The 26,298-nt window shown below is 32.7% G+C and overlaps 2 protein-coding genes across 2 annotated transcripts; both read left to right on the top strand.

The window, feature by feature from the left end:
- The first annotated feature begins 6,931 nt into the window (after positions 1 to 6,931).
- LOC121175234 (zinc finger BED domain-containing protein DAYSLEEPER-like) lies at positions 6,932 to 7,851 on the top strand. The gene is made up of 3 exons (XM_041017766.1): positions 6,932 to 7,577; positions 7,673 to 7,729; positions 7,808 to 7,851. The coding sequence occupies exons 1-3, from the start codon at positions 6,932 to 6,934 to the stop codon at positions 7,849 to 7,851; spliced, it is 747 nt and encodes a 248-aa protein (XP_040873700.1).
- A 9,535-nt stretch (positions 7,852 to 17,386) lies between these two features.
- Positions 17,387 to 25,325, top strand: LOC106799788 (phosphatidylinositol/phosphatidylcholine transfer protein SFH13). Its single transcript, XM_041017765.1, is given in 9 exon segments — positions 17,387 to 17,422; positions 19,949 to 20,245; positions 20,496 to 20,573; positions 23,453 to 23,557; positions 23,644 to 23,653; positions 23,656 to 23,692; positions 23,784 to 24,268; positions 24,392 to 24,540; positions 24,762 to 25,325. Coding segments are annotated over 7 exon segments (762 nt in total). The 3' UTR covers positions 23,983 to 24,268; positions 24,392 to 24,540; positions 24,762 to 25,325.
- Positions 25,326 to 26,298: the final 973 nt, after the last annotated feature.

Below are 26,298 nucleotides of genomic sequence, written 5' to 3'. Positions count from 1 at the left end.
TTCACATACCTCCTTCAATACCATGTTCCAAACCAACATCAAATTGAACTTCAACACTGCCACCTCAACATCATCAATACCACCATTGTCAACCTCAACTTCTCCATACATATTTTCATCCTCTCCCAAATCATGCATTCTCTCATTTGATCCCTACACAAGATTACAGTTTATCAATTACAAACACAATGTTTACTTAAACATAAAACTCAAGCAACAAACACAAATATCTTCACTCTGCTACTCACATCAGAATGTCTTCCACTTTCCCCAAAATCAATTGTTGCATCTTCCCTTTCTTCATCAATTTCCATAGCTATTTCAGTATTAAATAAAAATAACAAAATTCCAAGGTTCATTCATACTGGAAACATCAAAGGAAAAACCCATTACACAAAATGAAACATTGCAACTCTATAAATGCCACTAAACTTAATGGTTTATAATGGAGATCTCAAGTGTTAGCTAGTTTCTTCTATAAACACTTCCCTTCGATCTACCAAAACTTTACCCAATGTTTCTAGAATGCTCAATTTACAACCTAAAATAATCAAAAAAATAAAAAGGATGACTGCAAACAAACCTCCGACGACTACTTTATCTCCTCTGATATACGTACAAACACCTCCGACTAACACGAATGTCTGATTCCAGTTCCTTAGGCACACCCCCCAAAGACTGTTCAGGAACACCCCTCCCGCACCACCGTAAACAATCATCAACAAACCCTTTGTGGTAGGTCAAAGCAACCTAGATTCAACAACCACACACATTATTCGCCATAAAGGTTGTTCTCATCCTCCTTTAAGCATGAACGAACACTTACTTGCACAAATGTATACACCCTAACTACTGTTCATTAATGAAGGACATAAGTGATAATTCAGTTTAAAAAATTATATTTCCACCATTTTATAAATAGACAACAAAAATCCAAAATAATATTATAATCCCTTAAAAAAACAGGTCCTCCATCGAACATTTGAGAAAATGGTCCACCATAGATGTCGCCTGATTTTGACGGTAAGTGTTGGCTTTAGCACTTTCGTTTCGATCACCTATTTGTTTTTACTTTTTAAGTGTATACGTATTTCTTTTATTTAATATATTGTGTAAAAGCTATTTTATTTATTATATTATATCTAAACAAAATTAATTAATTATTTTTCAACAAAATTTTATTTAAATAAAAATTAATTTTTTTTTCTTGGATCAAAATAGCATGGTATTCTCTAACTCAATGTATTAAAGATCAATTTTGCTTATGATGCATTATCATTATTAATTCAAGAAAATTTTACATATAAAAAAAATTAAATACGAATTTTTCTATTAAATAAATCATTCATTCATATGTAAATATAATGAATATTACATCATTGGGTTCCATCATTCCTTACCTCTCACAGGGTTTGGTCATATAGAATCTGATCCATTTTATCATTGAGCAAAAAGTAAAAAAAAAAAAAAATCAGATTGATTTTCGATCAAAAGTACTATATAAAATCCTCAATTTTTTCCTCTTCCTCTGTCCCTATATGGTAAATATAAAGTTTGAATCAATAGAGAACTCTTTCTTGTGTATCCTGATATCTCCTAAGAAACCAAATCGGATCTCAAATTGACGGGTAGTGTAAACTTACCCATATGATTATACACCCTTCGAATAGGAATCCATTTTTCGAAAAATCTCAACTTCCTTTAGGTTAAATCAAACTCTAATTATAACAATTATCAAAATAATTTAATTTATGTAAATATTTCAACTCTCAAACAGTCTTAATCTCTATCTTCATTCATACATGCCTATTCTTCACACCTGTCAACTTAGAGTAAGTAATAATACCTATACTATCATTACTATGTTATGTTATGGGCAACACAGTAGTGTGCTGGTGTAGAAACTAGAGATCCCATTATTATTTCTCTCTTTCTTTCTCCCCACACCCAACAAAAAAGAAGGCTTATATGCTTGCTTCCGGTGAGTGAGATAGATCCACACACAACCTTCAACAAAAACCAAAAACACTGTGACGGTTCGGTTTGGTTTGGATTGGATTCATTGAACAGAATTAAATGTGGCCCTCGTAGTCGTATCGTATGCAAATAAACGCCACCTCAAAACACAATAGATCCGTGCAGCAAATTACTAATATTTATACAAAACACCACTCTCACTCTCATTCATTCATTAAACTACCCTCTTCCGTGTCACCATTAATTAACTAGCTTTTATCTTCTAATAACAACTACATTTTCCTTCCTTTCCTTCTTCACCAAAAGATGTCAGGTATCTTCTGTACAACTCATAAGATTTTAAATATTGGTCTCGGACAGTTAAAAAACTTTAATATTACGGCCGTACATCGACTTTTAAAACCTTGGTTCAACTTAGACATGGCAAGAAAACCCGTACCTGTGGGTACCCGCACGAACCCGTCCCGACTTTGACGGGTAATACCCGAGTTGACCGGGTATGGGTTCGGGTTCGGGTTTTCCCCGATAACCAAAAGTCGGGTACGGGTACGGGTATGGGATTCCTGTATCCACCCCGACCCCGACCCCGACCCTGAAAATAAAATAAATAAACAGGGTCTGCAGTCTGCACATTATAAAAGCTAAAGCCAAGCCACATTCAGATTTAACAGCATCCTACCTCCTACCCCCAACCCTAACCCTAACTTCAGACCTTGAATCTTTCTCTTCTTCTTCCTTCAGGTAATCAGGTATGTGTCTGATCAGTACATTGATTTTATTTTATGTTCCTTGCTTTGGATTGAATGTGGATTTTCATTAGTGGTCTCTTGGATATAGGAGGATTTCCCCTAAGAGTTGAACACGACGATGTGCTTTGTGTAGTTGCCCAACCACATCACCACAGGTTTTCCATCTAAAGCTTTTTCTTCTTAAAATGTTTGCTTTTATGCTTTTTGTGGTCTGGTATATATTTTTGTGCCCGAGACTCTCCCTGATGCCACCCTTAATTCAATGGTTTGGCATTGCACTATTCCTGGCAAGGCTGGGGTGCATTCTTTTTCTCTTCATATCTCTTTTCTGTCTACACTCGCTTTCATCTTCGATGCTTAAATATCTCTGTATTATTGATTTTCTATTTGGCGATTGGGGGTTGGGGAGGATGACAGGGATTTGAAGTAAACTAGAGGGATTGATCTTTGCTATTCGTCAATTTATAAATATACAGCACGACCAATGATTCCAGGTGTAAATACAGAATCGATTTGGTTAGTTTTTGATGTTTGCCCTCCAAGAGTTTTGTGTGCTTTAGAGCCTTATATGTGATGGCAGATGCTTTTTTCTTATTACTGTTACTGATGGTATGGCACAGCAGAATTATAATTTTGCGGTCACATAGTTTGAGGATGGTAAAGTTGTTTGAAACTGTTCTAGTTGTGTGATGTTTCAGGCATAAGCCTTATATATTATATAAATAACTTTGAAGGTACATGATAAGAACCTTGAGAGAACCACACTACAAAATCTAGCCATTGTAATCTGTTTTTATTCCACAAAATGTAATGTGAGTTCATATCTCAACCTTTCCCATAATCCAAGGATGTATTTAGAGCCACTTGATATATTTTGCAGTTGAGATGATCTTAAGTTTTGACTAATCTCCTCTGTTGAAGTTGACTCAAGACAATAACCCCCATTATCTATAGAGAATATATAGCTCAGTTCCTGCTTTTTCTTGGTCAGTTTTTTATGCTCTAATAGTGGATTATGGAAAGTATTTATTGAGTTTAGGGGCTGCTGCACAATTCTGCACGTGGGAGGTACTTTTTCTCTAAAGGGGTATTGATATTTTTCAACTCACTCACCAGTTCCATCTTTGAGCACCTATACGGCTATACCATGTGACAATTTTTGCTAAAATATCACTTCTAATGTGGATATTAGGTGGGAGGGTCAATGGAAAGTAAACATTTGGATTTTATATTCAGGATGGAATTTACAATAGTATCTCTATTTCTATATATACATTAAAAAAACTAGGAATTAATTGGAGTAATGTACATTGATGCCCAGCTACTATAGGTTGTCCAAGCCAATTTACTCGAGCAAGTTGGGATCTAGAATCCATTGGAAGAGCTAAACTAGGAAATGACCAATCACATAGGGAATCTTTCGAGCTAAAGTTGAAAATAGTTCAGTCAATATTAATTTCAGTACTCATATCAGGATTCAACTTTACATAATCTAGAAGCCAACCTCTTTGCGTGTGATACCAAGACTATGTATAATTAACCTCCCTATACCTTAGGATAGCAAGGAGCCTTTTGACATATGTTAGTTTTTTTACAGCAAACGATATTTAAAATTAATTTTTCTGGTTGGGATGAGAACCATACACCCAGGAAACAAGGGGGAAAGGAGGGAAAACCAATGCCATCTAGGTGCTTATGATTGACCTTTTGCTTTTAACATAATTAAGGTCATAGAAATTACTCAAATATTCTATCACTATGAGCTTATTTCAGTGAGTCATGTTCTCTGACTTCATGCCTTGTATTAGATTCGCAAATGAATGAGTGAATTGTTCAATAGTGGACATTGTTATTTACTTCATGGTAATTTTTCTGCATGTCATATGTTGCAGACTGATTGGGAGGGTGGATATTTCCCAGTGACAATGCACTTCAGTGAAGATTACTCACCTTCCCTTTTTGCTTCTTTGCACAGTCTAATTCATAATATTATTACCCACACATGTTACTATTATTAATACTCTTTTGTATGAAACGCCTCTGTCAATCTGACTCTGCATGGTTGCTGCTGTTGTTGCATTTGTGTAGTGTAATTAGCCAATCAGCAAGGATGATGTACTTTCTTAAAATGAACAGCATCACATAACAACTAAAATATACATACCAAAGCCCAAAGAAAAATAAGATTTTATAGCAAAAGGATGAAATTGGGCCTGTTTGGTTTGAGAAAAAAAAATTGTTTCCATTTCCTCTTTTCACAAATAATTACAAAGGTGCTACAATTTTTCACTTCATTTTCGATTTTAAAGATTTATACAAGTGATAAAGACAACATGTTTGCATTGTTTCCCTTCCTGTACTAATATTTGAAAATAGAAAATAGTGTAAAAACCAATGTATATTTTTTGTAATTACCTATAAAATCAGGAAAAAAAATTTATTAAACCAAACAGACCCTTAAATGAAGGAAGCCTGCCTTAAATGATTGGCCAATAGGGAAATCAAATTTATTTCTTGTCACATTTTTACTGCTATATAGGGTTTTGAAGTATTATTCTCTACACTAGTTGCCATGGATTACTATTTTATTCATGTTTGTTAATCTGTATTGTATTAATTGCTTTGTTTTTAAAATAATAGCTTATTGTTGAAGTCCATGGCATAAAATATGAAAATTGAAGAACCTAGTTCACACCAACCAACTTCACAATCTTCAGACCATCCTACTCCGCTATCTTCACACCAACCAACTCCAGTAGAAAGTTCTACCGGTACAGCTGAAGGTCCTAATAATGAACCTATGCAACAACCACCTAGCATGGAGGTGGATGACCATGGTGTATCATCAACAAAAACTGGAGGAGGGAGGCTCAAAAGTATTGTGTGGAACCATTTTGATAAGATTAAAACTGTTGATGGGCAAGACAAGGCCCAATGTAAATACTGCAAAAAGCTTCTCGGGGGAGCATCAAATAATGGAACAAAGCATTTGCATGCCCATATGGAGAAATGCATTCAGAAAAGGTTACATGATAAAGGGAAGGAACAAACATTTCTTATTCCTAAGGTTACACAAGGTAGACAAGAATTGACTGCTGGAGGTTATAATGAAGAAAATGCAAGGAAGGATCTTGCATGTGCTATTATCATGCATGAATATCCACTTTCAATAGTGAATCATGTTGGGTTTAGAAGATTTTTAGCTACACTCCAACCACAATTTCAATGTCCTTCACGAAACACTATAAAGAAAGAGATATTTAATGTTTGTGACTTTGAAAAATCAATTGTTATGAAGCTGTTGGATACAAATGAAGGAAGGGTGGCAATTACATCAGATATGTGGACTGCAAGCAACCAAAAGAAAGGGTATATGGCTGTCACAACTCATTAGATTGATAGCTCATGGACTTTGCAAAGTCGCATTTTGAGGTACTAGCAACATCCTTAATTTTATAGCTTCCCAATATATTGTGTTGGATATTTTTTTTATAATTTTTTGTGTTAGATATTTTTGTGTTGATATATTGTGTTAGATCTTTTTCTGTGATAGTGTAATTAAGCTATTTTTGTGTTGATATACTAGGTTCATTTATGTTCCTTCACCTCACACAAGTGAAAGACTTTGCAATGCACTAGTTGAGTGTTTGCTGGATTGGAACATTGATACAAAATTGTCCACTATCACTTTGGATAATTGTAGTACAAATGATTGCATGATTGAAAAAATTAAGAATAAGTTGCAATTAGGCACTTTAATTAAGGAAGGAGCGTTTCTTCACATGCGTTGTTGTGCACATATCTTAAATTTGATAGTAAAAGATGGTTTAGGAGTTGTGAAGGATGGAGTGGAAAAAATTCGAGATAATGTAGCATATTGGATTGCAACACCTAAAAGGCTAGAAAAATTTCAAGATACTGCTAAACAATTGTGAATCCCTTGCACCAAAAAGTTGAGTTTAGATTGTCCAACTAGATGGAATTCAACTTACAAGATGCTTGATGTTGCAATATCATATAAGGATGTGTTTTCCCGATTAAAGCAGCGTGAAACTCAATAATCTTGTTTTCCAAGTGATTCACAATGGGAATTTGCAAAGGAAGTGTGTAAGAGGTTGGCCATATTTAATGATATTACATAAATGATTTCTGGTACAAAATATTCAACTGCCAACATTTATTTTCCTCAAATTTGTGAGATCAAGATGGCTTTATCTAAATGGGTCAATTCCCCTAATGAAGTGATTCAAAATATGGCAGAAAAGATGTTACAAAAATTTGTTTCTTATTGGAGTGTTATTCATGTGCTCATGGGAGTTGCTACTGTTTTAGATCCAAGATACAAAATGGAGTTGCTTGAGTTTTACTTTGAATCAATTTATCCCATTGATTTTTTTTCTCAAGTTAATAGGATCCGAAACTTGTATTATGATTTGGTTTCGGAATATCAAGCCAAAAAGCATCAAGATTCTACTAGTTCTTTTGAATCACAAGATGTGGTTAGTGATGGAAAGAGTAAATTGTGTGATTATGATAGATACATTGAAAGAAAGAAAAGGGCAAGAACCTCAACTATGAAAATAGAGTTAGATCATTACTTAGAGGAAGAAGTTTTGCCAAGAAGTTCAGATTTTGATATCTTAATGTGGTGGAAATTGAATGAGTTAAAGTATCCAACACTACAAGCAATTGCAAGGGATGTGTTAGCTATTCCGATCTCCACTGTAGCTTCTGAATTGGCATTTAGTATTGGAGGTCAGATATTAACTCCTCATCATAGCCGACTTCATTATACTACTTTAGAAGCTTTGATGTGTTCTAAAAGTTGGTTATGGAATTCAGAGAATGCAGGTAAAATTCTGAATGCTTATGTGATACTTTATGAATTGCTTATATTTTTAAAACTTATAACTTGTTATTTATTATTTTATAATTATTATTTATAGGTTCTAGATCAATTGAAGAATCAACGTTTACTGATGAGATTGAATCCGATGATGAAGGTATATTCACTTTTAGTGGTTCTAATTTTTTTTAATATCATTATACATATCTAATTTTTCAAATTTTTTAAAATATAGGTGGATCTTTGGTCAGTAACATTACTCAATGTTTGCAAGATTAGTAGACATTATTGTTGATCGGTAAAGTAATAACTATACTTATTTACTAATGTGATGTGTGATTTTAAGATTTGAAACATCTAAAATATGATGTTTGATTTTATAAATACCAGGTTGAGCGCTGAAGAAGAAATGTTAATGACATGTTTGGTGAAGTTGGTGGTTATTTTGATGATGGACATTGTTTTCATTTTCTATTTATTTCTAATTTGGTGTAATTTGAACTAATGAACATTTGAATTATGTTGTTTCATATTTGACGTATTTTATTTACCTTAAAAAATTATGGAATCATGCTAGACAAATGTGTTAGTCTTTATTTTATTTATTAGTAGTTAATTTTATTTTAGAATTTTTACATAATTTAATATTCATTTCTTAACGAATTTTGTAGTCACATATGTTATAATAAATTTAATGATATATAAGTAGTTGAAAATAAATGTTTAATAATCAATTTATTTTTTTAAAATCAAATTTTTAATTTTTTTAATTTTTTTTAATTGTAATCGAGTACGGGTCGGGGTCGGGGATACCCGATACCCGACGGGTACGGGGATGGGATAAAATTTTTAAACCCGTCGGGTATCGGGTATGGGGACAGGTCGGGATCGGGGATTAGGGAAACAATACCCGTCCCCGCCCCCCCCCCATTGCCATGTCTAGTTCAACTTGACTCAACTCCAATTACAGTTGTTTTATTTTATTTTTATTAATTTTAAAATTTATGATTTTTTTTTGGGAAAGGAGTCGTGGTGGTGGAAGATGAGGGTGAAATGGTAGAGAATTCAGAAGAGGAGAGAAAAAGGTCAAGAATTGGAAGCCTGAAAAAGATGGCCATAAGGGTGTCTTCTATATTCACGCACTCGCTCAAGAAGAGAGGGAAGAGGAAGATAGACTTCAGGATTCCCATTGAGGACGTGAGAGACGCTCAAGAGGAATTCGCAGTGCAGGAATTGCATCAGAGACTGCTTCAGAGGGGCTTAGTTCCTCCCAGGCATGATGATTATCATGCATTTTTATTGTCTCTTTTTCTTTTAATTTTAATTTGTTTTCTCATCACTTTTTTTTTTGTTTGGTATAATCAAGGAGGTGTATGCCTCCTCTCCCACCCATGTGTGATATTTTTAGTTATCATTTTATGTTTAAGTGGGGATCCAACTCAAATTTAAATCACTCATGCTAATAACTTTTGATTTTTTTTTTAATTTTGTTTTGTTGTATGTGAAATTTGGTCGATGGTAGGTTTCTTAAAGCGAGGGACTGACATTGAGAAGACGATTCAGATGTGGGAAGAGATGCTAATTTGGAGAAAAGGATATGAAACTGACGCTATCCTTCAGGTAATTTATCAATGGTTGGTTAATTTATTAATACAAAACAGTAAGTATACTATTACTTAATAAAGTTTTCATAGCTGCAATAAGAAAAATATAGATATTTATAGTTTGACATTAACCCTCTATTTGGATGGGAAATTTAACCAGATAAAGTATTTCAACAAAGATATTAAATTACCTTTCAATAATCTAATATGTTTGGATGGGGTATTTTAAAAGTAATTAAAATGCTATCATTTTTACAAAGTATTTTAATATACTAATTTGAGAGAATTTGAAATTCTCATTAAAAAGCAAAGAAATTAAAATTCCTCCCCGTATTCCTCTCTCAGCACACCACACACCACGAGCTCTCTCTCATCGCACATGCACACCACAAGCTCTCTCTCTCTCTCTCTCCCTCTCAACGCACCATCACAAGCCCTCTCTCTTTCCCTCTCAGTAGCGTCACAAGCTACCACTTCCTCTCCGTGGTTTTTCTTCCTCTCGCTGGTAAGTTCCTCTCTCCCTCACTCATCTTTGTTTTTTTTTTCTTTTTTCAAGTTTATGTTTGTCTGATTTTGATTTCATTTTTGTAGTTATAAGGGTTGCTTGATTTTTTTTATTTATGTTTCATTTTCTATTTTATTTATTTTATTTCCGTGATTTTGATATGTTGGTGGGTGTGAATTGAATGGATTTGGAGTTGAGATAGATTGTGAGCACCATATATTTGTGAATATGCATCAAAGAGAAATAGAGAAACAAATCTATTTGAATTTCTTGAACTGTATGATTTTCTGTTGAAAATCATACAAGATTTGACACAAGATGCTTTGAATATGAATAATATGGTTATCAGGCTAACATGCGATGTCTATCAGATACTAGACAAACATTACCATTGCATTTCAAAATTAGAGAATAGAGATCATAGTTAAAATATGGTTAATATGAGTTTGTCACATTATTATCACAAGTTTTTCTTAGTATTGGACCTGACAAGCGGTTTGCAAGATGAGGAACCATGCATAAAACAATTTATAAAAGAACTCCCAAAGAAAATATGGCAAAATTACCTTAACTGCAGTTTCAGCAAGATTAACAAGCTCAATAGGTAGCTTGATCCAAACACCATCTTTTCCCTGCAAAGCTTACTAAAGTTAATAAAGGCTAACTAGAGGTCAGAGGTTTTCATTTTATGACTGAATAAATTTTAGGCAAGAACATTATGTTATGCAGGAAAAAAAATGCTGGCATTCATACAGATAAAGGGTTATACACACACATAGCCACATTCAGATAAAGGTTTGAAATATTGAGTAAATGCAACAAAAAGTACCATTTTAGGCTCTGGATCATAATGTTTACCTGTTGCTTCCAATGTAAAAGTGAAGATCTAAGCAAAGTAGCAAAATCTTCAGAGTCCATAGGCTCTTTTAAGTCCACAATGACTCCTCCATGTAGCAAGATTAACAAGCTCAATAGGTAGCTTGATCCAAACACCATCTTTTCCCTGCAAGCTTACTAAAGTTAATAAAGGCTAACTAGAGGTCAGAGGTTTTCATTTTATGACTGAATAAATTTTAGGCAAGAACATTATGTTATGCAGGAAAAAAAATGCTGGCATTCATACAGATAAAGGGTTATACACACACATAGCCACATTCAGATAAAGGTTTGAAATATTGAGTAAATGCAACAAAAAGTACCATTTTAGGCTCTGGATCATAATGTTTACCTGTTGCTTCCAATGTAAAAGTGAAGATCTAAGCAAAGTAGCAAAATCTTCAGAGTCCATAGGCTCTTTTAAGTCCACAATGACTCCTCCATGTACATCATTGGTGGCAGGGAGAATTTTAATACTTAAATCCATTTTCACACAGTCGATCCCCTAACAGTGGCACTGCACTAGCTGAGACTGACATGGGCTAAACTGCATCATAGATAAAAAATGATAAAGTCCCAAAGAAAGTTAAACTAACATGAAAAAAATTTGAGAAGTTTAATACTTATGTCACATCTACTTCACTTTTGAAATTCTTTCTCTATTGCACAAATGGTCTCATTCTAGAAATAGTGCAAAGCTGTATGAATCACAAACCTTCACGTTGTATTGGATTCTCAAACTTGTACAACTGCACATGTGACTCCACCTAAAGCTTAATAGGAAAAGTTTTGGTGGAAGTCTTCCTATAGATTGTGAAATCCAATAACCTTTTCTTATCCAAACCTGCATTTTTGTTTTGGCACTTCTTGATAACATAGTAACTAACAACTTTCAATTTTACAATTGGTTTAAAGGCAGTTCAACTGAGTCTTCTAATTCCCAAAATCCATCACAGAATATGCACACTTTAAGTGACAAAATACCATTTTCACATCATTTTATATTAGTTCACTCCAAAAGTTCTCACTGAAATAGAATAAAGAAAAAACATAATGCAAATTCTGAAACACTTTCCAGTCTCAATCAAAGGCATATGCAATTTGAGAGACAAGACAACACAACACAAAAGCCAAGATGGACTGACACAAACAAGTTTCACAGGTAACTAACTAGAAACAGCTATCACAGCAGTGTGACCAAGAAGAACCACACCAAAGAAGATTACCTTGAGAGAACAAACTCAAAAATGATATGAGGATTAATTGAAAATGAAAAACTTGACGATGTAAAGGCTAAAGTTTGGAAATGAGTAAAAGGGGACCACAGGGAATATACACAAAGATAGAGCACTAGATAGTGGACCTTGGAGAGTTACAAGTGATTAGGTTGCAATTTATAACAAGCACACTCACTCTTTTGAGTAACTTCATGAGTGCATGGTGACTAGGTTCTACTGCAACCTTTTGTGAACCAAGGCTTTCCATGTCATGCCTTCAATTCATTAGGAGCTGCCCACTTGGTAAAACTTGGTCACTGATCAAAGTAGTGGCTGGTTGGGTAGTTAACAACACCTCCTTGAAGTAAGTATGAACAAGTTTACCCTCTTCTTAAGGCACATGATTTTGAAAATGTTATACCTTTGTTGTGTACATATATATTTTTCAGCAAGTCTGTGTTTAGAGTTCAAACCTTAGAAGACCATTGACCCTTTTGTGAACTCATTCATGAGTTTAGGCACATGATTTTGAAAATGGTATGTATCCCTGTGTTGCGTGCACTTTTTTCAGCAAGTCTGTGATCAGAGTTCAAACCTTAGAAGACTCATTGACCCTTTGTGGTCTCATTCATGAACCATGAGGTTGTTTTGTCCTCAAAATACTGTCCTAGCATTTATTTATATAAACAAGGACGGGACAGAAAACACTAGGGAAAGGTGGAAGATGAATAAAGGTAAGTAAATATATTTTATTTGTATAAGTAAATAGTAAAATTACATATACTAAAGAAATATGTAATTGGTTAAGACTTAAAGAATTAAGAACTAGTTACTAATTAGTTACTTCTCATATTATATACAAGTCAACAAGCAGATGTTTGATCTAATGATGTTAGTCATCACAATTAATTCTATTTTTATTATCTTCTCTCATACTCTTTTCTCTTTTTAATTTACTAACATGATATTAGAGCTAAAAAAAGTATTAATTATTTAGTTGGTTCTCATTTATATAATTATTTTCTAACAAAGTTTGAACAGTTAATTTTTTTTTATTCATACGAATCAAAGATAAGTATCATAAATTTACAAAAATTCATACATCCTAGATCAATCAATACAAAGCACCAAATTCATTGATTTCCATTATTAATAAATTCATGAGCTTTTTCTGTTGAAGCAGTGTCTGCATAATAGTATGATTGGTGTTGGTTGGGAGTTGATACATTTTAAGCATATAACATATATGAGGGGAAGATGATATGGAGGGATTTATCAGAGGTATGAGACAGTTTGTAAGCTGGTCACACTTGGAACAATTGCTTAGCCTAATACACCAAATTGAACTAGTGGTGGATCTAGAACCTAGGTTAAGGAAACAATTTATTTAAAAAACTGTGGATTTTGCCAAAAAAAATTGTGGAATGATATTTATCTATTCTTTAGGCTTTTGTAAGGGATTATTTACCCTCTTTACATTGTTTTTATTCTTCATTCTTGTGTATATCTCATCAAGGGTGCATTAACATGTAGAAAGCTCAACGTAGTTGCAGGACCTTCTTTTAAGTGTCAAAGATAAGGCTTTCCCGTGTTATTTGTAGGTAAAAAGGCAGAGTATCGAGGCCAAAAGAATTAGGACTAAGTGTTTGATAAAAAGGGTCTTACTTATTTGCTGGGAAATTGTTTTCTAAAATAGAAAGGGGAATTAGCAATAACAATTGTAGCATTGTGCAGAATTGGTAATTAACAATTTACATTATTTTCATTTTGTTAATTTCTTGAGTTGTGCACAAAAAGAAAATATTATTAATTTCTTGGTCTTAAATTCATAGTTTTCTTCCTCTGTGCGAATATTTAAAAGGGGTGTTGGTTTTGGTACATGGTAAGAGGTATCGTATATACTGATTTCGGGGGAGATATGATGTTAATTTTGTTAAAAGGCCAATGTGAAGCTTCAAGTGTATCCTTATTATGCCATTGAGAAACTGAATTACCGGTACGAACGTTCCAAGCTAAGGTTTTATTGGAGATATTCCTTATTGCTTAGGTTTGCATATCATATCCCAAAAAATAATAAATTTATGATTAAATAATATAAACATATTAAAGTACAAAGAAATAGACATCATATTTATATATCATCTCTATATATTATCATCTTTCCATTTTTTACAGCTATCTTTCAATATTTTTAATACTCATTGATATATTGAGAAATGTTTTAAAAAGTAAAATATTATTATATTTGGGTTAAATTCTTATTTTAAGCATATTACATTGGTTGTGTGGAAATGGATCACTGGACAAATCAATATGACAAAAGAAATGTTCATGGAAGTATGCTAATTGATAAGCAATAACCTGATGGCATTGATGGGATAGGTTGGTATTGCTTTTTGTTGGCAGCTATACCATGATGGCAATGATAAGCAATACATGTTGGAGGATTTATTGGTTGCTAAGGTAGCGGGTTAGGACTTAGGATGTAATACTTATGTAATCTCTCTTAGGATGCAATAAGGGCTTTTTAATAAGTGCCTTTTGTTTTAAGGTTATTGTTTAAGAAATAAAAAAAATATTTTATTAAAAATCATACAAGAGCACTTTTTATTCTTTATATTCATGTATATATCCATTACTCTACTAATACTAGGAACTAGGAACTACTTTGCAGTATATTTTACCAAAAGATATTTATACTAAATACCAAAAGTATAACAAGAATCATATGTTGCATATATTTCTCCTACACTAATTAAAGATAATATAAGATAGAGTTTTATATATACAGCCACACTATTAGTTAATAATAGAATATGAAATATAGTATATTGCTCCTAAATAGATTAATCTATATAAAATTAATAATAATGGATTGGTTGTTGTTATGCCCTTCAGCTTTGGAGTAAGGTTGAACCTAGTCAAATGTTACCCATGTTGTCATTGTTTTGTGATCAAGTTACACATTTGTATTTGTAGGCCCAAAATAGCTTTTTGGTACAAGCGTTAACTTGGTCTGGTCTAATATCAATATATATACAGGGAGAGAAAAGAACAAGACATGATTTAATAGTATCATTGTTTTTAGTTGATCATCTTTGTATTGCACTAGTACCATTGTTTTACATCTTTTACCTAGATATTTGTTTTAAATCTCCAAATAATATATGCACATATTATCTTATATCATTATCATGCAGTTTGGATTGAGAAGAAATGGATCATAGCATAGTTGACACTACAATGACTTCAAGAAAACGTAAAAGAGAAGAGTATAAGAAGATAATCTTATTAGTTGTTGCTTGTGTTGTTCATATGGTCATTGGTGTAGTGACATGGTATCATAATAACTATTTTGTTAAGGAACCAACCCGTAATTGGGAACTAGAACGTCACAGCTTCCTCAATCGTCTTTATAGAGGAACAAATAAAGATTGCATTGAACAATTGAGGCTTAGTAAAAATGCATTTTTTAACCTTTGTAGAATTTTACAAGAAAAGGGTGGATTATTAAGAACAAGAAATGTTCCAACAACTGAAGCAGTAGCAATGTTTTTACATATCCTTGCTCACAACCTAAAATATAGGGTAGTGCAATTTAGTTATTGTAGATCTAAAGAAACCATAAGTAGGCAATTCAATGATGTCTTAAGAGCGGTAATGAAAGTGAGCAAAGACTATTTGAATTTTCAACCCTGTACTTTAGAAGGTGCGGAAGCAAACAAGTGGAGATGGTTTGAGGTAAGTTTATCAATTGTTAGGAGAAATTAGTTAATTATAAAATTTTCTTAGAATCTAAAAAAATTGTCTTGTTTGTAGAGATGTATTGGAGCACTTGATGAGACTCATATTCCGGTTACAGTTTCTCCTGATGAGAGACCTAGATATCGTAATAGAATCTCTACAAATGTGTTAGTTGCTTGTGGTCCAGATTTAAGGTTTATTTATGTGTTACCTGGGTGGGAAGGGTCTGTAGGAGATTCTCGAGTATTACGAGATGCATTACGTCGTCAAAACAAACTTGAAATTCCAACTGGTAATATTTCTTAGAAATAATTTTTTTCGTTTTTTTTTTTTGGTCTAGTTTAAGTCTATGTTTGTTATTTTAAACATTGTAGGTAAGTATTTTCTTGTGGATGCGGGATATACCAATGGTCCAGGATTTTTAGCACCATATCGAGGGACTAGATATCATCTCAATGAGTGGATTGGAAACACCCCTCAAAGTTACAAGGAGTTATTTAATCTTCGTCATGCAAGTGCCCGAAATGCAATAGAAAGGTCATTTGGGATCTTGAAAAAAAGATGGAGTATATTAAGAACTCCTTCATTTTTTGATATAAAGACACAAATAAGAATTATCAATGCTTGTTTTGTGTTACACAATTTCATAAGAGACGAACAACAAACTGATCAACTTTTAGAAGTTCAAGACTTAGAATTTTTATCTGTTGTTGATGAAGAGTTAGTCCATCAATCAAGGGAAGAAGTTCAAAATAATGTCATAGATGATATCACAACTATTCAAGCTACCGAGGAATGGATAAGATTTCGAGATACATTAGCTATGAACATGTTTGCTAACTATCAAGTTAGGAGAAACTTTACTTAGGGATAGTTCTTTTTTAAATGTAATTTGCTATTGCTGACAAACTTTGTGTGCTTTCTTACTATTGTACTTTTCTATCGAAGATAGACTTTTATGTACTTTGTTATTGCATAAAAACTTTGCTTGAAATATTTTCTATGATTGTGCAGTGGACTAGTCAAATGAATAAAGTAGGTCATATCTAATATTTGTTATGTGCAGGTTGAACAAGTGACATTAACTTCAATGGAGTCATCTAATGAAAAAATGACGGACAAAAGAAAAGTTTTAGGAAAAAATAATGAGGAAACAAGAAGTTATTTTACATGAAATTTGGAAATGGAACGTGTATTGGCTGATGTACTTAGAGATCAAAGGAATTTGGGCAACAAGGGTAATGGAGGTTGGAAGAGGTCAGCATTGAATGCTGCAGCCACAATGTTGTCTACAAGCTTCAATGTTAATGTCACATCAGATAATGTCAAAAACCGTATCAAATTATGGAGATCGTGGTATGGTATTGTAAGTGGCATCCTTGGCCAAAGTGGATTTGATTGGGATGGCACTAAGCACATGATCACTTGAGAATGAAAATGCTTGGAATGAATATTGCACTGTAAGTATTCTTTAATATGTTGCTATTTGTTATTCAAAGTAGATTGGATTTGACTTTTTATTTTTTGTTCAGTCGCATAAATCGGCTAAACCGTTTCGATTCAAGGTGCTTCAAAATTGGGATGATATAGTGGATTTGTGTGCTAAAGATAGATCCACCGGTCATGAAGCTGAAACTGCTATGGATGCTGATGAAGCGATGAGTAGAGAAACAAATGAAGTGGAATTCATGGGGTTAGGTGCTACTGCCCATAGATTTAGAAGAACCAAGCTCTAATACAAAAGAAAAAAGATAAGGTTCGACTTCTTCTGGCACACATCCTCACAAGAGAAAGATGGAAGAAAAAGAAGGAAAATGACAGCTTCTTTGGATAAAATGACGAACTCTTTTAACCGAATGGTAGAAAAAATGGATGGTAAAGTTGATGATGAAGATATTCAAGAAGTATTATGTGAGGCAGCTTTGATACCAGATCTTAATAGACAACAAATGGGCTAAAGCTATTAAATGGTTAGCTGACGATCCAAAGCAGTTAGCTATAGTGGTGAGTAACCTTTTGTCTACATTTCCAATTTCAATTTTCAAATTATAAATTTGTGTCTTTTTTATGCCTAATTGAACTCATATTTTTACTATAGTTATTTATCTTTCCTCTTGTGACTTATATTATCTTGTTTCTTCTCCCCTAAATGGCAGCATTAGATGTTAATTATTCAGGTTCCTCGACCTTTTACACTTGATGATGAATGAAGATTATGGAATGAAGAACATTGTTTTTTTTTTAATTTGGACCTTGTAATTCTTGTTTAAGATCTTTGTTTGGAACTTGATTAATTAGGACCTTGTAATGCTTGTGTTGATTCGTGTTTATGCGTTGGTGCGTTATTAACAATTCGATGCGTTATTAACAATTTGAATTTTCTTCCCGTACGAACAATAAAATTAATATCATTTGAAGTTTGTACGAGATAATTGTCCTTAAATTACATAATTATTTAATTTTAATATGTTTTTTAAAATTATTGCAAGACTAGGTAATTAATTTTTTAAACAAGAATAAAGAATTACATATCATTCATCTTTTAATTTTGCAGTATTGTTTAATCCAAGTTTTTTTGTGTTACTACAAGAATATTGTATAAGATTCAAAATTGTTTAGCATTAAAATTATTTTGATTATTTAATTATTAAATATTTTAAAAATTTTATTATTATATATTTTATAACATTAAATTTATTTTGAATATTTAACTATTTAAAAAATGACTCATGTTTATTTTCATTCAATATTAAAATTTTAATTTTTAAATAAATATTTAAAAATGAAAATTTGAATTTCATTGAAATTGAATTACTTTATCCAAACAAGGAAATTAAAATACAAGAAATTGAATTGCCTCATCCAAACAAAATATTTACAAAATGAAAGGAATTTAAATCAAGGCAATCAAAATGCTGTGAATTTGAATTTCCTAGAAATCTTTAAATTCCTCATCCAAACACATAGAGTATGTTTAGATAGAGAATTTTAACTAAGGAAAGTAATTTATCAGAGAATTTGAATTTCTGTAATTTAAAATTCATTGTTTGGATGTTTTTTTTGTGAAGAATTTAAAATTTTGGAATTTTAAAACAGGATTTTAAACAACTAAAAATCTGACATTTCAATTTCCTTCTAAAAAGTGAGAAAATTCTCTTCTTATTATCTTCTTCAAGAAACACACCGCCGTATGAGATCGTGGAACATGTATCGGGTCTGAGCGTAGAGGAACACGTATAACTAGCACATCAATCTTTTCTTTTTTTCATTCATTTTTTTTACCCTCATAATTTTAATCTTTTTATCCAAACACAAAATTTTAAAAATAAAAAAATTTCAATTTAAATATTTAAAATTTTTAGAATTTAAAATTTCTCAAAATCTTAAATTCCTCCATCCAAATACACTCTAAGGAATTTTGGATTTTGAGTCTTAGGCACGTTGTTGTGTTAATACGAAAGAATTTTGCCGTGAATACTAATTTTATAAATAATTTTATATATTTGGCTTCAAATTCAATACTATTTTTTATTTACAAAATAGAGATTTAATAGTTTTAATAGTATTTTTTCAGGAATTAATGGACAAAAGGTTTTTATGGAAATCTATATAAGTAGTAATATATAGGGGTTATATTTTTTATCATTTATTTAACTTTTAATTTCCTAGTAATAATTAATGGTACTATAGAAAGATACAGATTAGCATTTAGCAAAATCGATTCATGAATTCAGCAACTTTGAAAACTTCAATGGTTTAAGAGTGCGGCGAATTGGTGCGGTGCTCTTTGTTTTATTTCGTTTGTCGGTGTCGGTTAAGTATTTATTGGCTAGCGGTTACTATATATATTGGTCCACTCCACACATCTATTGTCAGCATCAACCACTAATAATTATTTCACCCTAAAATTGACGTTTTTATTATTTTCAGCTTTTTTGTTAAATAACTTTAATAAAGAGAAAGAGGTTTTGATTAATTTTTATTTTTTTTACACCATAGCAACTTTTTCAATGTTAAAGAAGGGAGTTAATGATAGAAATTTTGATTAACTTAAATTATAATCTGATCACATCACATATTGGCACATTATCTGAAGAGTTTGACTTCTCAGGTTTGGTTTAGATAACGCAAGAGCACAAACTTAGATGATCGTGAAAGTATGAAAGGGGGTCCAAATATAACTCATGTTCATAAACCAAACCTGATTATGTGCATCTTTAAATCCAAGTTATGTTCATAAACCAAGTCTGAAAGGGGATCCAATATTTACCATAGAGCACTTCATTTGAATTCAAAATTTAAATGATTTTATTTTGTCCTTTTTACTTTAAGCAGATTAGTACAATTGTTTGATGTTTGTACATTTCGGAATAAGAGCATGTGTTCTATGCTAGGATGCACTTGATACATGCATGATTTAATTGATCAAGTCTAATTCTGTAGTGAAATTTGATTTGAAGGATTTTGAATTTGAAGAGCAGGAAGAAGTGTTGCAGCATTACCCTCAAGGGTATCATGGAGTTGACAAGGAAGGTAGGCCAGTTTACATTGAAAGGCTTGGGAAAGCTCATCCAAGCCGCTTGATGCGTATAACCACAATAGATGGGTATTTGAAATACCATGTTCAAGAGTTCGAGAAGGCTCTGGAGGAGAAATTTCCAGCATGTTCCATTGCAGCGAAGAGACAAATTTCTTCAACCACGACAATACTGAATGTACAGGGCTTGGTAAGTTGTATTGCTCGGTTTTTTCTGTATTATTTGTCTCATTAATAAAATATGGTTATGGTGTATGCCTTATAGACTTATTATAGTTTGTACTTGTGTGTGATTGTTGATTATTTATGTACATATGCTATCCACTTTTAGTGATTAAGGGTGTTCTTATCATAATCAACTATTTCTCAATTTCAAGAACTTCCTTGTTCCAAATACATTGTCCTGCTGAATTTTAACTTGATGATCTACGTAATGACAGGGAATGAAAAATTTCTATCCTACTGCTGCAAGTCTACTGGCTGCCATCACAAAAATAGATAACAAATACTATCATGAGGTTTTTATACTGTCTTTTCCCAAAATAACTTATTTTCGCAGCGTCTACTGTGACACCCTCTATCTCACACATATATGTACTAATAATAAAAGAAATAATTAAAAAATAATTAAATTTAATTCAAGTTTTTAAAACATATTTAAATACAAGCCTTTCAAAAGGGTAGCAGACTCACATTCACCTTTCAAACATCATCATAAAACTTTTCTAAATAAATAATAAATTCACTTCGGCTTAAACAAGGTCGTCTATAAAACCTTATACCCCAATGCCACATCCTATCAGAGTGTTGTGTCCCGACGTCCTTCAGCACATGGTTCCTTAAAGCAATTCACCTAGTCATCTGCTCCCCCGAACACAAAGTTCAAAATCATCACAGGATCCAAACACAAACAACACACGGGGAGTAAGTTATCACATTCATAACTAATAGAGAAACAAGGCAACTAGATATACATATCATATAAACCAAATAAAACATAGTTACACGTAATTCACGTAATTCCACCACTTTGTCGTTCACAATTCACTTTTCATCTATCAATCACACTTTTCAATCATCCATCACATTACACAAGAATCACACGCTCTGATCAAGACATAATAACACATCAATTTCATAATAAACAATTAGCAAGCGCATGAGACAGTTATGCTAAGACTCAAGCCTATATGCAATGTGGTACCATGTCAGTGAAAAACCACCCTGGGGCGCTTAGGAGTACATAACAAGACACACCACACAATGGGTTTGTCAGGTCACTCTCACTAAGTAAGATCATAGGGAGACCGGTCAGGGTCACGATGTTTTGCGAGAATGCTCCAACCATATGAGATCAACATAGGCTTAAAGGAGCACTCAAACCCGGTGACCCCCAAGGCCTATACTCCGAAGAGTCCGTCAGGGCCTCTCCCTCCTAATTCAGGTTCAACCCCTAAAATCATTTTAGCACTCAGACACTGCTCGTGAATTATATAATACCCATGACCTCACACTCGTGTGTTAAACACGTACAACATATTGTGCTACAATTTTACACTGGTTCCTAAATAGGAAACCTACACTTTCTCTTTAACACTGCGCATTTACACTTTTCTCAAGATAACACTGGTCAGGTTATTGTACAATTCATAGCTTACAACACAAGTAATTTCACATCAAGAGTTAATCACACACTTATTTACAACCAAAACTCATTCACAATTTCACATCTCATAATGTCACAATCCACCATCACATGTTTTCACGTATCTCACAATTCAACACATGTTCTACTTTACACTTTTACTCAATCTCAATAACAATATTATAATCTCAAGGCAACATATTATTCCATAATTCATCACATATTTCATTTATAAACACTACTCATGAATTATACAATACCACGACCTCACACTCATGTTTCAAACATGTTTAACACAATTGCGCTACAATTTAACATTGGTTCCTAACTAGGAACTTACACTTTCTCTTTAACACTGTGCATAAACACTGGTCGGATATTGTATAATTCATAGCTCACAATATAATAAATGTAACATCAAGTGTTAAACACATCCACTTATTCACAATTGAATATCATGTCCATACTTTAACATCCCATAACATCACATCAACCATCTCATAACATTCCTAATGATATTCATAAGGTACAACACACACATGTTCATCAAATTTAACCATAATATTCTCAAACTCCAACACTTAATAATTTTTGGAATCATACTATAACACTCTACAATATTATTTACGTAAATTATTAATATAAATAACTACCTCTCTATATATAAGCTAGCATACATCATATTGAATCACAAATATCAAAGTAAGCTTTCAATGCACAAATTCTAAATAATTATATGAACATTTTGGTCAATTTCAATTATGACATTAATTTTTTAAATTATATATAAAAACCTAAAAAAAATAAGAAAAAGAGAAAATACAAAATCAATATCTCTCTCTAAATTTTTCCTTACTTTATTTCATCAATTCATATTAATTAGAAAAATGTTTGATTTATAGGGTTCACGCTCAACACAATAGCATATCAATTTCACAACAATTGGTCTGTCAAACATATATAATTCACTGTAATAATTATAAGGATAAAATAAAAATTGGAAAAACACCCCAAAACTCATTCCAATTGATATCTCTAATGATCTCTACCTATGTTCTCAACATCTCTAGCGATTCCGTGGGATTCCTTCAGTTATTCCTCCAACTGCTCCGATAAAATTCCCAAACGTCAGAGAGACGGAGAATAGATTGAAACCTTCACTTATATTGTCTTCATGCAATTCTTTTTCTCCCTCCACGAATATTATCTTGCAAATCCCAACGGTGAAATTGTGTGAAATTGAATTTCTAACAACATATCCAAATTTCATGAAAATCTAACAGTTAACGAAACCGGGATCATAGTTTTACCGAGACAGTTTTGGGTTTTTGCAGGAAATTAAAAGGCTACAATGCGAAGAGTTTTCCTATAAGCACAGACATGATTTTGACATTCCCAACGGCGAGAATGCTCGGAATTGGATTGTAAACCTGGTGTTTAAATTTCACGACGATCCAACGGTGAATGAGTCCGAGATCATTGTTTTTCTGAGGTTTAGTGAGCTGCGGGAAAAAGAAAGGGTTTTGAGAGAAGAAGGGGAAAAACGAAAATGAGAGACAGAGGAGGCTGAGGAGTCAGTCTGAAAAACCTAGCATGTTGCTATTTATAACTAGGGGCATTTACGACCTATTATTTACTCTATTTATTTATTTTTATTATTTTTATTAAAAAACTTTTTAAATTTATTTATGAAAAAAAAATGAGATGTTACATCTACCTATGAGTATAAACATCATCAACATATATTTGCAGACTTTACATTGAATGTATATCACCAATGCTGGTCCTGGCTTTAAGAGGATGCTTTGGCCTGCTGCACAGAAGTTTCTTGATGCCAAAACTATTGCAAAGATACAGGTAAATGGTATAACTTTTGGCTGGTAGCATTTCATATGCCTTTTCCTGAAGTCCTGCTGATATTACATACTTTCCTAAATTTCCAGGTTCTTGAACCTAATCTTTATGTAAATTACTGGATATCATTGACTCTAGGTATGAATCTATGCTTTCAATTCCTCATACTGCCTTATAATTTCTATACAACTTGCTGTTTAATTTGTTGTTTGTAAATACATCTATACAGTCAGTTGCCAGACTTTTTGGGTGGAACATGTACATGTCCTGGACAAGGTGGATGTCTTAGGTCTAGCAAAGGTCCATGGAATGATCCTGATATCATGAAGGTAATGTTGCTTTGCTATCTATTGTTTCTGGGTTCCTTTTGTCAGCATTTTGGAAATATTGGGACACTAATAAGTGTTCTGATTTTAAATGGTTCATAGTGTGGAGGCAACTTTTGAGAGACAAATCGCCCGAATGTCCAATGAACAAGAGAATTTAGACTCTTTATGGATAGCAAGTCTCAATCTTCTTGAATTTGAAAAGTATGATTTCACAAACAATTGATGTATATATTATTTACAGCTACAATTATATCCTTTTCTCATCTCCCAGGGACAATGCAGTGATACGTCAACAGCAGAATCTGGGTCAGATCTTGATGATTCTTTTTCTTCAATTTGACAAAGTAGATTCACTTTTCCTCGTTTAGCCCCAGTTCATGAAGAAGTTAGTTCCTAAACCTCAGATATAATTCATTTTTATAACCATTGTTTTTGTTATTTCACACTGTTTTCATGTTATGTGTGTCTCTTGAGCCTTTAATCATTCAAAAGGTTAACTCTTGTGCAGGTCAGAGTATCAGATAACTACTATAGTTGTGATAATAGTGCTCCTGCAACCAAGAAAGTGTTTGAAAGTGATGAATTTCACATCACTCGGGGAACAATCATCGCATAACAATGATACAGGGAATATTGCTTGTGTGGAAAATTCCACAGGTACTGTTAGAGTGAATGAAGTTATAGAAGCATTTGTGTGTTCCTTTTATATATTCTATGTGGAACTTAAGTTGTGCATAAGCCTTGATATCTTTTGAATCTGGAAGTTGGAAACTCACCATAGCTAATTGTTGAAGTTGAGTTTAACTGGTATTACTAGTAAGCATATTAGTATTTTCCTTAACTTCCAGGTTTACACAAATTCTCATTTTTTCTTACAGGGACTGCAGTCAGCAATTGGTTCAGCTTCGTTTAGGAAAATGTGGAGAAAACAAATTTATTATGTGTCTCAAGAGTGGTGATATATTTTATGGAAAGATTAGTATTGTTCTTCCGCAGTTTAAGATTAGAATTTTGGAGAACACAACAATATTTACCCATCTGTTGCCATGGAACACAACAACAATAACCTTACAGCAGCTGGTGAAACACTTTCTGAAAGGGATCATATTCTTCAATGTATGCAACGTCTTGAGAGACTAGAAAAAACGTTTGGGGAACTTAGCCACAAACCTGCAGGCATACCTTTGGAGAAGGAGCACAAGCTTAAAAATTCCGTGGATAGGATTAAATCTGTTGAGTTTGACCTTGAAAAGACTAAGAGGCATACCATTTGTTCATTTATTTTTCCCAAAAGCTAAGTAATGGAAGAAATGGAGATCTCTTCTTAGCGTTAGGACTTTCCTTTGTGTTTTTCTTTTTACAATACACCATTAGATAGTGAGTAAGCATGAACGGAATTTTGTTGGTGAGTTAGTAGTTACTGCCAGACTTTTTGTTTCAAATCCGTTTAATTATATATAAAAACAATCATTGAAATTTGATACCATTTATCATTTTGTAATCTTCCTTATATTTTCTTTCTTTTGTTCTTGTAATTTTTTGCTATGCACATGACATAATGATTAATGAGATTTTGAACTTTACACCTACAAATTGCTCTAACCACTTGCTCGTGCCTAGTTGCTAGCCTCATGAGTTTGGGGATTCTGGGCTTCAATTCCTCAGCAATTCAGCCTACAGTTCTACGAATTGGGATCTGAGGAAGTAGATGCATGCAGCAGCTTTACTCCCACAAGGCAGTGAGCTATTTCTAGGATTTGAACCTGCATTTTTTGTTTGACTAATGGTCCGTTTAGTTGGAAGGAAAGAAAATAAGAGAAGAAAAAAAGTTTAAAATTTGAATTGGAAAGAAAATTGAAAGAATGAAAAATTTTAATTTTTATTTATAAGTCAATTTTACTCTCTCTTTTTCTTTTACTTTCTATCCGACCAAACAAAACACTTTATTTTTCGTGTTTTCTTTCCTCTCTATTTTCTTTCCTCCCATTTTTTCTTCTCAAACATAAGAGGAAATTTCTTCATAAATAGTCATGGGAGGAAATAAGAAAAAGAAAATACACAAATTAAAATCAACTTTTTAGAGAAACTAAAATCATTTTAGATTCTCCAAAAAACCAATTTTAACTCATGCTTAATTTATTTTAAGTTTACAAAAGAAGTTTGTTTCATTTTGTTCTTCTTACTTTCTTTTTTATAATTATAAGTGTTTATGAAAAAAAGTTATCTAAATATTGTCTTAACTCACAAGAGAGTAATCTTGTGTCCTTGTCATTGTGTCAAGAGTTACTTTCAACAAATTGTGTCTTTGTTCACCAATTAATAATGTATAAATTGAACTTACACATTACATACTTCAACTAATTATAGTGCAAATGTTTATTTAGATTTCCAATGGAATAACCACCTCTCATGTAC

Source organism: Glycine max, chromosome 8 (assembly GCF_000004515.6).
Source record: "Glycine max cultivar Williams 82 chromosome 8, Glycine_max_v4.0, whole genome shotgun sequence".
NCBI classification, from domain to species: Eukaryota; Viridiplantae; Streptophyta; class Magnoliopsida; order Fabales; family Fabaceae; genus Glycine; species Glycine max.
Note: the sequence above shows the minus strand (reverse complement) of the source record. Positions and strands in the feature narration are given on the sequence as shown.